General features: G+C 43.6%; 1 protein-coding gene across 1 annotated transcript in view; it reads left to right on the top strand.

The window, feature by feature from the left end:
* The first annotated feature begins 858 nt into the window (after window positions 1-858).
* Window positions 859-13,446, top strand: part of strn4 (striatin, calmodulin binding protein 4) — a 16,361-nt gene continuing 3,773 nt past the window's right edge. The window contains exons 1-17 of the mRNA XM_023407556.2: window positions 859-1,370; window positions 8,337-8,440; window positions 8,587-8,663; window positions 8,806-8,884; window positions 9,027-9,212; window positions 9,683-9,860; window positions 9,992-10,148; window positions 10,729-10,824; window positions 11,163-11,281; window positions 11,383-11,558; window positions 11,737-11,784; window positions 11,871-11,992; window positions 12,096-12,263; window positions 12,366-12,506; window positions 12,643-12,741; window positions 12,855-12,941; window positions 13,244-13,432. Coding sequence (XP_023263324.1) covers window positions 1,053-1,370; window positions 8,337-8,440; window positions 8,587-8,663; window positions 8,806-8,884; window positions 9,027-9,212; window positions 9,683-9,860; window positions 9,992-10,148; window positions 10,729-10,824; window positions 11,163-11,281; window positions 11,383-11,558; window positions 11,737-11,784; window positions 11,871-11,992; window positions 12,096-12,263; window positions 12,366-12,506; window positions 12,643-12,741; window positions 12,855-12,941; window positions 13,244-13,413 — 2,325 coding nt within the window. The 5' untranslated portion in view covers window positions 859-1,052 and the 3' untranslated portion in view covers window positions 13,414-13,432. The remainder of the gene's footprint in view (window positions 1,371-8,336; window positions 8,441-8,586; window positions 8,664-8,805; window positions 8,885-9,026; window positions 9,213-9,682; window positions 9,861-9,991; window positions 10,149-10,728; window positions 10,825-11,162; window positions 11,282-11,382; window positions 11,559-11,736; window positions 11,785-11,870; window positions 11,993-12,095; window positions 12,264-12,365; window positions 12,507-12,642; window positions 12,742-12,854; window positions 12,942-13,243; window positions 13,433-13,446) is intronic.

Below are 13,446 nucleotides of genomic sequence, written 5' to 3'. Positions count from 1 at the left end.
ATTTTAATATACACAAATGTTTAGTGTATTGTATCCAGCCCCTCACTCCCATCTGGTTTAAAACGGAGAAAATAAAGATTGATATTACTACGTGTTAATAATTTGTCCATTAGCAAAATCTTTCTTGCACCTGCAAGGTGTCTGCTTCTAAAATGCGAATGTTCCAGATTTTGCTAAATTATGTATGAGATTGAGTTGCTTGCCATACCTTTAATAGGTAGCTTGATATTAATGCCAGGGTTGTAAAAATGCAACTGGATAATTAAATCTAAGTTTGATGTATTCAAGTCCAATTGATAAAGATTTTAAATAAAGTTCTGGTTTTGGCATGCTAACATGAGAGATCTGGCAGACATTTATAGCTTACAGAGTTCTGTATGTGAAGGAGTCAGTCATCCAGCCAGGAACTTCATGCAGCTGCTGTACTTAGCAAATAGTCCACTTTTGTTGTGGACATTTCTTAATGAAAATTCAAACCGGAAATAAGGTTGTCGGTAATTCTAGCTACCTTCACTGTCGTCATAAATCCCTGCTCATAAAGTGGCAGGAAATAAACTCCCCTAGCGACGTATTCATTGTGTATTACAGAAAACATGTCCCTTTATTTGCCACCTGCACCGGGCATTTCCAATAGCAAACACAAGGAGGAGGAAACAGATCCGGGATATACAAAATAAGAGTCGCAAACCAAATATTAACGCTTGTTTTGAGCGAAAGACATTTAATTGCCACATCTTGATGTTGCTTTAGCAACCGTTTTCAAGTAAGAAGTTCTATTAAATATTGTGCATTGGTAAATAAACCGGCCACAATGCTACAAGTATACAGCTTGGTCGGGTTTTATCTTGAATGTTTGAAAGCGGAAGTGTAGTATTTTACCAACTGAATAGTAATTTTGCTCCGTGCGTGTGAGAAAAGGAAGAAAGGAGGGTAGCTTATAGTGAAGTGCTGCTGGGTTGGAAGAAGGGAACGGGGTAGTTTTTTTTATTATTATTGTTTATTACTTTGCCCGTTTCCACCTCCTTATCCTGGCGAAAGGTTGAACGGTTAAAATGGAGGCGGACAGATCCGGCGGAGGACCAAACCCGAACTCCGGAGGCGGCGGCAGCAGCAGCGGAACGGGGCGCAACCCAAACGGGCCCAAAGCAGCACCGGGCCAGGCGACATCAGCTGCGGCGACCGGGGCGATGGCTGCAGCCGCGGCGGCAGCAGCAGCAGCCGGGGCCATGCCCGGATCGTCGCAGGCACGGGAGGCGCAGGACGGGGACTCGGGTATGACGCTTCCTGGGATCCTGCACTTCATCCAGTACGAGTGGGGACGCTTCCAGGCCGAAAAATACCGCTGGGAGGCTGAGAGAGACGAACTCAGGGTAAATTTGTTTATTATTTAGCCTGCGCCTGTTACGTTAACGCCGAATAAAGGCCAGAACGGATATTGCAGGAGCCCGTTCAGTGCTGCTTTGTGACAGTACACATGCCCCACAGTCAGTTTCAGGATGACAAAATGCTAACGGGCTAACGTTGCACCTTATCATATTGTATTGACCGGGGTGTATTATTACTACATAGTTAATGAAAATACAGGGAATCTATGACCTCCAGCTGATGCTCACCAAAGACCAAACACCCACCTGAAAGCTTTAAACATAAAATAAACTATTTTCAGAAAGCAGTAATCTTTGCGTTTTGGCCTTCAAATTCCGGTATAATCAGTTACAATCACAAAGATATACTCCAGGAAATAAGGATATGATATAGGTTTATGTCAGCCAACAAAAGCAAGCAAGGTATCCTGAAAATAAAAATGACAGGTAATTTTGTTTAGGTGTGGCTACCTTGTTGTGTCTCCTTGTCATTTTTATTATGCAGGTACACATCAAAGACATGCCAGGACCGGACTCCTTTCAATGTAGTTTGTATTTTGGCATTTATGTGGAAACATAGTTTGTAAGTAGACAACAATTGGATTTCCGTAGCCCACAGGGACATATCAAGTGATCTGTGGTTGTTGTGGTTAAAACAAGACAGTGTCATACAGCTTTGAGTTCCCTGTTGTAATCACTGAATTTGAGAGCGATAGTTACTGAGAGTTGTCAAAGTAGTGTCCTTAAATGCCACCTTAAAATGAGGACAGGTTTGAAGATATTGCTTTTTGTCTTCACAAAACAATTGGCACAGTGAGAGAAAGTGCTCAGGGTGACCTTTGAACATAGGCTTCCGCTCCTTCCATGCACACCAGACAGCTAGATTTTTCAGTAAATCACGTCTTACTTCAAAATCCCTTCGGATGAAGTTCCTTGAGGCATAATCTTAACAGACAGTGGTCTGTAGTAAAGAGTCTGTCTGTGTAAACACAGTTCTGTACATATGTATATGTATAATATCTGGTGATATTGACAGGAAATCAACATTCTTGAACTGGGGCCTGTCGCACAGATGGATGAATCAGCAGTGTGGTGTTGGAACTTGCCTGAAATGTATGAAATGCAACCGTATTTTTCAATTTCATTCATACTATCATTTGACTGAGATTATTGTCAGTCAAGTACCATCCTATCTACAACTAAATTAGTGAGGATTACTTGTCAATCCTGGCTGAATGTAAAAAAAATATGACTATATAAAATGACCTGCCACTTACAAACACGTTAGTGTTATCTGCCTTTAGGTTAGAGAAGTGAGCTTGTGTTCTTAAAGGTCATAAGTTTGAATCGGTGAAATGCCTAGAAAAAGCTGTGTAAATGCCATAGAAAATGCCTTTGAGCAAGGCATCAGTTCCCTAATAGCTCCAGTTATTCGGAGGCTAACAGCAGAAGACAGAGGTTGTACTATTCAACCATCCTACATGCATGTGTGTAACTGCGTTAGGGCAGAGCATTGTTGTGCAAGATTGTGCTTACTCATCAAATTGTTCCAGGATTAAGAAAGGTTAGGAAAACATACACACATACAAAGTGTTATTGTGTTGTTTTTGCTCTGCGTTTGGAATGAACAACAGTTCACCTTTTCATTTCTAAATCCATATATGGTCTTCCTCCTGTAGCCACAGTTTGCTTGTAATCAGGATGAAGTATCTTCTGGAGTTCATGGGCTTGACAAAACCACAAGAAAAAGATGTACAGTATCTTCATATCGTCTGTCATTTTGCTTTGCCCCCAACTCAAACATATGGAGTTATAAATAGGAGCATGATAAAATATGGATGAACAATAACAAACCGGCCGCGCTTGCTGCTTTTATAGGCGCGTGTGGGGAAGAGTGGGTATGGAAGTCAGAAGCAGGCCATCACAGTGTCCAACATGCCATTAGTGCTTGTTATGGAACTTTGTTTACGTGTGCACATTTGCTGCACATGATCTGGTTTCATGGGTACAATTAGCACCATGTCCTGTGTTGAGAGAAGAAAGGATCACTGGAGTGCCAGGCTGAAAAATTGACCTAGCTTACATTTTAGCACCCACAGGCCCCAATCCCTCTGGCTTTTGTTGCCATCGTGCTCGCAGGCCTCTCAACATGCCAGTTAGCATGCCCCCTGGAAATGTCCTGTACAGTTACCAACATACTGTACATGTGTCCATAATATAGTCTGCTCATGTGTCGCCTGTGCATGACATTTTGTGCTTTTATGCCATTCATACAACTAGTAAGGAAGCTGAATGCAAAATCTGTCAGCAGCAAGAAAACCATCACCAAAACTTGAAAAACATTAACACTATCAGCTTTCAAATATGAGACTCTTTGTGTGGCAGTGTGAATGTCTGTGTCTGTAGCATAGCGTGTCTCTGTGACACTGTAACACATGTGCCGTCTGTGAGTGTTCTTTCAGTGTAAAAGGCCACCTGTGGTGCTGTGTCTCCAGTGACAGGCCAGGAATTAAAGCCCTCCCTGCTCTGGGCCAGGTGGGACGTCCCAACACAACCAGGGGACAGCAGCACAGGGGACAGGTGGCGGTGGCCTTGTCCCTCCGTCCTTCAGACACCTAAGAAGCTTTTTTCCAGTGTATTCTATCGAATCACAGTACTGCTGCACTGTGTCAGAACAAGCCAGTAGTAATTAGCCTGTTATAATGATCCTCATTTTAATTTAATAGACAATCAGACTGTGCTGCAGACGTCAAACCAAGTCACTGCACTTATTCTACAAGGAAAAGGGCAGACCTTTACCTCTCCCTCTTTGCATTTTTCTCATTTTCAGCTATTTAATTTTATTAACCGTGTCAGTAGTTGTGTAGAATAGATTACTGGTGACCCAGATGACATCACTTCCTGCGGAGTGTGGCGCATGGGGCCCCTGGGTACACATCTCTAATTAATAGCTCTGCGCTCTCAGCCATGAAACACATATGACATCCATATGTACGGCATTATTACAGTATGTGCCTCCCGCCCACACAGACTTGCAGCATTCTTGTTACATATTTATATTTGTATATTTTGTATTTTACCTTTCTTTCTTCTATATATAATTTGCTCTGCACTGTCGCGTTTGCTGAAATCTTGTAAATGTTGTGATTTGAAACATGTTCATGACATCGGGTAATTTTTGCTTTCTAATGATTATCAAACAACTTCTGGTCAAACTTAGGCAGCAAGCCCAACTTTTTAGGGATGTTATTCTCTAGCTAAATGACACACACACAAACACACACACACACACACACACACACACACTATGCACTCTAATCACACTCCATCAAAGCACACTGTCCCAGAAAAGTTCATTGCTCTACTTGTTTGCTCATGGATTCTCTCATGGGGATGAAGGGATGAGAAGATGGAGGGTGGCCAGTGGAGGAGGAAAGCTGCCCTTGACCCTGTTCTATGGCTAGTAGAGAGGGGCTGACAGAATAGGCTAAATGTGTCAGCTCTCCATGCTACAACAAACTCTGGAAAGGTCAGTGGCAGTAGGCCACATGGAGGAAAACCCACCCACAGGAAAGAGAGATCAGATGGCACGGCAGGTTTGCTCGCAACAAGGTTCCTTTGTACTTTAGGCTTTGTTAGTTTACAACATAATACAAAGAAAATAACTGCACCATCAGAGTGAGCAGGGCTATATCAAATGACACCCAAAAGACTTACTGATGATTTCATTACCCACTGACATTAGTTGGTTTTACAGATGGAAAGATATTTTACCTCAGTATAACTTTCTCCATAAATATTGTCATGCCCTTTGACCTGCTGCTCCACAACTGTTGTGATTGTCTCATCCATTTTAAGTGTCAGTCTCTTGATGAGAACACCTTTTATTAGCTGTTGAATGGGCTGCTTTGTCTCACTTCTGTTGGCCCGGGTCCCACACACAGTGAAAACAAGCATGTCCCAATCTGAACCAGTCAGAAGGCAGAATAACAAAACCAGTTAAAGCTGAAAATGGTACAGAGGTGACCTCTCCTCAATTAATCGCCTTAGTCCGATGAAACAGTTGATATTTTACCTACGAGCTGATACATAGAAAGCTGCATTTTTTCTTGTGTCTAAGACAGCAAACGTGTGCTGCCGCTCCTGACATCGTGTTTTATCCACTGAACCATGTGACCCTACCACTTTGAAAGAGAAATACTGTAGAAAAGAAGAGCAAGTAAAACAAGGTCAGAGAAAGAATGGCATACAGCAATGAACCCTTTGATGCACTAATCCTTCTGTTTTGGCTGCTTTTATGTATCAGGAAAAGGCAGTTACAGTGCGCATTGTCACTGTGATGTGATTATTTGGGCGTTCGATTGTGTACACATACAGCCCCGTCTCTATCTTGGCCAACAAAGCAGTGTTAGGGATTTGAGGCTTTGGGCTCTGGTGGGAGACTCCTTCTAGGAACACAGCATGACAGGCGCACAGGGGTGTGATGGCTATCTGTGTGTCTGAGCAGGTTGTAGCTCGTCTGTATGTGAGTAGGAGTAAAAATGCATGCCCTTCCCCTCAAGGGTGAAGTAGATACATTCCACTTAGAGGTGGAAATTACAAAGCACTTTGCTGGATTGAAGGATTTAGTTCAGTTTTTTTGTTTGTTTGTTTGTTTGTTTTTAAGCTAAGTGAGTGCATCACTGTTCACTTCAGGAGAAATTATACATAAGAAGTATTTACAAGGTGAAAAGCTCAGCAGCTAGCTATCTGCAGTTGTCACGCTATAATTTTTGGCCAATGGTGTTTACACTCACAGAAAAGCTGATGAGTCAGTACACACAGGATTCTGTGGTTAAGATGTGTTTATTTAATTACATTCTGCCCCTGTCTTGAGTTTGGCTGATTTTACCCAAGTTGATGGCCTCTACTTGACCCACAGCAGACCACACTATCAGTTACATTGTTTAATGGGACATCTCACTGTCATTATTGTGGCTGGCTAAGGTCAAGCTTGAATCTTACCCTTGTGTATGTGTGTGTGTGTATATATATATATATATTTTAACCTTGAAGATGATTTTTGAGGCTGTGTTCATTTTTAGTGCCCAGTATATAATGTACATGCTGTTTCTGATATCCGAACCTCCCACACTATGACGCTACACAGTTAGCACCACAGCCGAGCTCTGCTTTTCTTGTATTTTAGCACTTTAATATTTATGTCTGATTATGTCAGACTGGAACAAGCGTTTCTGCCTCTGTGAACTATACAAAGACAGTATTGCATCTGCCATTACAAAACACAACAACTGCACAATTACTAGTTGTGTGCAGCTGGAAATACTCAGCTAGCTAGCTGCTTTTATCAACCACCTAACCACAGCAAATGATATATTATTACAAAGCAGTTTATATAAGGCCAAGTAGGGTTGTTGTGTTTTGTGTCTTCTTAGCTTGTTAAATACATTCCTGTTCAACCTATCCTGTCAGTGCTCTGTACACACGAACATGGTTAAGTCATAAGTTATTTCACTCATTTAAATGGCCTTAGATAATGTTCAAGAACTCAACTGCTCCTCTTAGGTTAGCCCAAGTATAAACCACGTAAAGTTTTCTGTATTTCACAACCTCTTAGATCATGCCTGCAGTGTTGACATGCTACCACTGACAATTATCTCCAAAATTCTCAGATAAGCATATAAAATCACATTGCATTAATCAGGATTACTCAGCAGCAGCAGCAGCAGCAGTAGTAAGGTTTGCTTGGCAGATTATCCTGTGTTCCACTAGACCTCCAAGCTGGTTACGTGACTGTGTGTGTGTGTGTGTGTGTGTGTGTGTGTGTGTGTGTGTGTGTGTGTGTGTGTGCTTTCCTGGGTGATTGACTACCCTCTCAAGTAGACCGAGTGCCTGCCCCATGAGATAGTGTTTTTAGACTGTTCTAGTTTTACAGAACTGCGTAAGCGTGTGGGAGCAGACTCATGGACTCGGACAGGGGGGGCGTGCAGAGGAGAAATGGACTGTAAAACAAGCACTGTTAATGCTCCAGCACCCCTTGGCACAGAGAGAGGGAAAGAGAGAGAGAGTGGAGACACAAAACTATTTTGCCTCCTATTACCTGCATGCAAATCCTGACAGAAGAAACCTTAGCTTACTCTTAACTGGGATTTTCTTTTTTCCACGGGGGCATTTTTCTCCTCCAACCAATAGAGGGCAGGATGTTTGCTGCCTAATCTGAATCACAGCTCAAGCCCCCCCAATTGTGAAGCATCACCTGGTAGTAAAAAAAACACAGCTAAAATCTTTCTTATCCACTCTAACAACTCTTTCACATTTTTGTCAAGTCTTGCCATATGGTGTTTTAGCCAAGGGACACCCTGTCTAAGGACAGTCTTTACAGTGTCGTCACTGTCCGTTTGTCCATTATCATGTTTTTTTCTCACAGAATCTCTTAATTGTTTGACAAGAATAGGCAGTGAACATATCTTTCCTCAAGGTAAGAATTTTATCAGCTCGGTGAGGAAGGAAACGGATGTAAAATGAGAGAGGAAGCGCACAAAGGAAGGATGTGTCTTAGAAGAGGGTATTTGAATTTGGCTGGTCTGAGTCTTGTTTTTCCTCTCATGCAGATGCGCAGTGAGGCCTCGGTTAGGAGAAGTTAAAAATAAGAGACTGGTCCACAACCCTCTACTTACTCCTCAGGGTTCTCAGAAGTCATGTTTGCTATACTTGTCACATCAAACTTTTATTTTTTCTTCTCCTTGTGATCGCTATTGATATCAAACGCTTTGCTCTTTAGCCTTAATTGAGCAAGGACATGCTTTCTTGTCCAATTCACTTCAGTTATGGCTGAGTCATAGTGTCAATCTGGATTGATTTGGTGTTTTTATATGCTTATGTGTGTGATTGTGCCACGTGAGTACCTTTTTAAATGTACTTGGTGTGTGTTCCTTACCATTGTGTGTGTGTGTGTGTGTGTGTGTGTTTCAGGCTCAGGTGGCGTTCCTGCAGGGTGAGAGGAAAGGGCAGGAGAATATGAAACAGGACCTGGTGAGGCGGATCAAAATGCTGGAGTATGCCCTCAAACAGGAGAGGTATGACAAGTGTCAGGAAACTCTCTCTTTCTGTTCCTGTGTCCTTACATCTGCATGTTTTAGATGTAGTGGTTTGATGGTGAGAGATTTCTTTCTAATATTTGCTCATAATACTTATCCCCATGTTGTCTGATGTGGGGTTGCAGGGCTAAGCACCAGAAGCTGAAGACAGGAAACGACCAGAGTCCCGGAGACAAGAAACCAGAGACGGAGGCAGACCAACGTATGTTTAACCAAACACTTATGTGCTCTGTTATTTGGACAGCTTCTTCTGTCGTGTCTCTCTCTGCTGAAAGTTTCTGCTGTTCTCCTTTTCTGTTCATGCCCTGCTGTTGCATCACTATTGACCAATCTATTTTCTGTAGTTCCCAATGGGCCAGCTGAGTCAGACTCTGAGCCAGCCAATCAGATGTCCTGGAAAGAGGGACGTCAGCTACTACGCAAGTAAGACCTCTCTGTCAACTGCTCCTTTTATCTCAGGACCATTGTAATGGGTTCTATCAGTACTTGAACAACTTGTGATCTGGGAGATTGGTTTATATGGCTGTGGGTTTATATTTACATGCTATTTTTCCTGTGAATGCAGATATCTGGAGGAAGTGGGCTATTCAGACACCATCCTGGACATGCGGTCTAAGCGCGTGCGCTCCCTGCTCGGGCGAAGTAGTCCCGAGGCTAACGGGCCCCCACCCAGTGAAACTTGCGCCGAGCCCGAGCCCCGGGCAGGTGGAGAGTCATTGTTGGTCAGACAGATAGAGGAACAAATTAAGAGGTGAGACAGTGGAAGCAGACACTCTCACTCTCTCTATGTGTAAGTGAATGGAATACTGATATGCTCGCCAGAAATTAGAAATAAATTTACCAAACAGAAAATGAGCAGGTGACTAAAGTCTAAAGTAGCAGAGATTTGCTAAGGCTGTGTGTCATTGCACATCAAATACATGTACCTGTCATACATGCACATATTTTGCCATGTATAGATGAAATCTGTGAACAGAAGTATTTTTAACCAAAGATAGTTTTATCAGAAACGTTAATGTTTGCTCCAAGTAGGAAAGTTTAAAAAGTGATACCTGTACCCATAAAACTTAAAACCTGTCTATGATATAAAAAAACAACTGTACTGTAATGACAGCAATAATATGGTGTTATACAGTATAACTGAGTTCATCACATTGTACGATATTGTCCTAAATATTAACATGGATTGGACAGACTCTAACGTCATGCGTCTATTTGTAGGAATGCGGGCAAGGAAAGCTCTAAGGAGCGTCTGGGTGGTTCAGTGCTGGATAAGATCCCCTTCCTACATGGCTGCGAGGATGATGATGAAGACGACAGTGACGAGGAAGATGACTTCCAAGGCATGGCCACTGACTGCATTGATGGACCGCGCAAGAACAAAAAGTCACGTGTAAAGGTACGAGCAGTGATGAGAAATGAAACAAGGTGGAGCTGAATGACTTAAAGAATGGGCAACTATAAACTTTAAACTTTACTCATGACTTGTCATGTACTTCAGCATGTTCTCTGCTATGCTCCCATGTCCAGATGGGGTCGGAGCCCATGACCACAGACCTTGACCCAGAGGATGAGGAAGACGAAGATGACTCAGAAGATGCCCTCGGAGAATTTGACTTCCTGGGCTCGGGGGAGGATGGGGAGGGGGCGGGAGAGGCCCGGATCTCGGGGGACGGACGGGAGTTAGGTACGCTGTTGCCATAGCAACACCATCAGCACCAGCACTGCCAGAATCACTGCCACCACTGTATTTGTCTTTTTTGCCCACTCGACCCCACCCCGACCCCCCACCCCTCCTTGCTCACCTTTTTATCTTTTACTTCTCATTGTGTCTTGGCATCTCTTCTTGTCAATAAAACCAGCCTCTTTTCCCAACCACCTGTCTCTCTGTCCTGTTTCACGAGCTGTCAGTCTGTGACTCTTTAGAGCTGTGTTGCTGTCATCTCTGTCTGTAGATGTATTTTCTGTGGTCCTGGGTCATTTCAAAGGTTGTCACGCATGCTGCCTTCTCTTTTTATATATCCGCATTTCATTCTTTGAGTCATATTTACACCGTAGTCCTGTGCTCTTATTGATTTCATCCTCTCACAAAAAGAATCTGTAAAATTGTGTGAGTGTATGTTATGTATTTAAAGAATGAAGTCTATCTTCTTGCCTCCGTCTACATCCGTCTGTCTCTCATCTGTCCGTCTGTTGGCCTCTCCGTCCTTCCTCCGCCTCTCTGCATGACTGGATGTTTTGTGTCTCTCTCCTCTTGCCGGGTTCAGAGAACCGCAGGAACAAGTTACAAGGCATGATGTCGGACTTCCCTCCTAAGCCTACCCCGCCCCCTTCAGTATCGGGACAGGCTCGCTCTGGGGAAGGTAAGACTTCCCCACCAAATATGCCCCATAGAACACCATAGACTGTAACCTCCAAAGTATTCTTCCTCAGTCTCCCCTGTATCCCACACACATGATTGGAGCTTAGTAAAATCTTAAATTTGGATGCTGTCTTACACTTACAAAGTTGCTCCTACACCTATGAATATTTCCTCTGGTACACAGCACAGTGTGGGAGTAAAGCAACAGGATGAATGGACTCTTGCCACAGAGATCCAAGATTCATTGCTGTATTTACAATTGTATCAGTCTGTATTTATAGGGCCATGACATTTTGTCAAGATGTAGTAAACCTGTGCTGTTCCACCTCCAACCCGCAGGTGGCGCCCTGGGTTTCTCCTCTGACGTCTTCATCATGGATGCTGTCGGAGGCGGGGACATGAACCTTGGTGAACTGGCTGATCTGACTGTTGCCAATGACAACGATCTCTCCATGGATGTAATTACACATTTGCTCTGGTCAATACACAACATGTAATACAACCTACATGTTCACACTCAAAATATGTGATTGCTCACTACGACTTTTATATGTATCAGATGCAGGATAACAGAGAGGAGTTTAAGAAGACATGGAACCCTCGTTTCACACTACGCAGCCACTTTGATGCCATCCGCGCTTTGACCTTTCACCCCAGCCAAGCGGTGCTGCTCACAGCCTCTGAGGATGGAACACTAAAACTGTGGAACCTCAACAAGGCCATGCACTCTAAAAAGTAAGAACCCTCAAGACTCCAGTGAAGAAAATGGAGGAGAAGGAACACATTTATACAGCACATTTTATACATATAACAGGTGATATCAAAGGAGCAGTAGGACAGATAATGCACAAATTTAAAATAAGAAAGAAATAAAACTAAGGAGCAAATTAAAACAGACTGTTTCCCTCCATAGGAACGCAGCTTTGGATGTCGAGCCCATCTATACATTCAGAGCGCACAGGTGAGTTGAGTCTGACACAAATACAAATTCACACCTTGTGCACAAACCTGTCACTGACATACACGAATGCCTCTGTTTTTGTTCAGTGGCGCTGTTCTGTCACTGACCATGGGCGAGGATGGAGAATCCTGCTACAGCGGAGGTCTGGATGGAACCGTCAGGTGTTGGAAGATGCCAGACCTCAATGTGGATCCTTACGATAACTACGGTCAGTATTTCTAACTGAGTATTTAGCAATCACAGAGTAATAATAATGTTTAGGAGTGTTTTCCTCATGGTTTTTTTTTTAATATGTGTGTTTGTCCATCCAGATCCTGGCATCGAGAGCAGCGTATTAGCAGGCCACGAGGACAGCGTCTGGGGTCTCACTTACTCGGCAGTTCATCATCGTCTTGCCTCGTGCTCAGCCGATGGCACCATTCGCATCTGGGACCCTCAGAACTCGGCTCCCTGCCTGTCTGTCTTCAATAAGGAGAGAGGTAGACATCTGTGCTGGATCTTCACGATCCCCATCCATAGATTTTACTTTTGCATTGTGTCCATGCTCCACAACTTCATCTTCTCCTGCTTTTTTTTCTCAGAGCACGGAACACCCACCTCAGTGGCCTTTGTGGCTACGGACCCCAACCAGGTGGTGGTGTCGTTCGACGGTGGTGAGACACTGCTCTACGACCTCAACACAGAGCAAAGCATCACTGCGCTAGAGACACAGACCAAGGATGGTATGTTCTGAATCAAATAACAGTCGACTCTCCATCACACATAACATCACCAGTTCTGAGACTTGTTAAAAATGATAATTAGAGGAATAGATAAAACAGATTACATTACGATGGAGTTGTTTGTCTTCATTTGCAGGCAGTGAGCTGATCAACCGAGTGGTCAGTCACCCATCTGAGCCTGTCTCCATCACTGCACACGAGAACCGCACCATCCGCTTCCTAGACAATAAGACAGGTATGTGTTGAAGGTGTTTTTATTTCTGCGGGTCATCTTAATTTCCTCTGATGACTCACATTTTTCTGGGATATGAATGCGTCTGAATAAGATTCATTTGTGTGTTTGTACAGGTAAAGTTGTCCATTCAATGGTGGCTCACCTGGATGCAGTCACCTGTCTTACTACAGACCCTAAAGGCACTTACCTCATCTCTGGCAGTGAGTACCGCTCAGCTTTGCTGTGTCCTTATTTAGCTGACCGTCTTAGAATCAGCCTTCCTCTAGGATAAAGATAATCTGCATCATTTTCAAAAATGCTCGACATCAACACACCAGTTTGTTTTCATACTGAGTCCATTCTGTGCACAAGTGGCTATTTTTCGGGAATGAATTAAAAGTGCTTCTCAAACTCTTTAATCTAGCTTGTAAATGTGAAAGACTCCTTCACATGGCACTCAACAGTGATATCTCTCCCTCACAACTTTGCTGCCCTTGTTTCCACCTGCTTGCGGCCCCTGCAGGCCACGACTGCTCGGTGCGGCTGTGGATGCTGGACAACAGGACGTGCGTGCAGGAGATCACAGCCCACAGGAAGAAGCACGATGAGGCCATTCATGACGTGGCCTTCCACTCTTCACAGCCCTTCATCGCCAGCGCCGGCGCAGATGCACTTGCCAAGATCTTTGTCTGATAGCACTGTCGTCATTCTGGTGAGACGGGTGGG

Source organism: Seriola lalandi, unplaced genomic scaffold, assembly GCF_002814215.2.
Source record: "Seriola lalandi dorsalis isolate HSWRI2012SDOR001 ecotype SW California unplaced genomic scaffold, Sedor1 jcf7180002054338, whole genome shotgun sequence".
Taxonomy (NCBI): Eukaryota; Metazoa; Chordata; class Actinopteri; order Carangiformes; family Carangidae; genus Seriola; species Seriola lalandi.
Note: the sequence above shows the minus strand (reverse complement) of the source record. Positions and strands in the feature narration are given on the sequence as shown.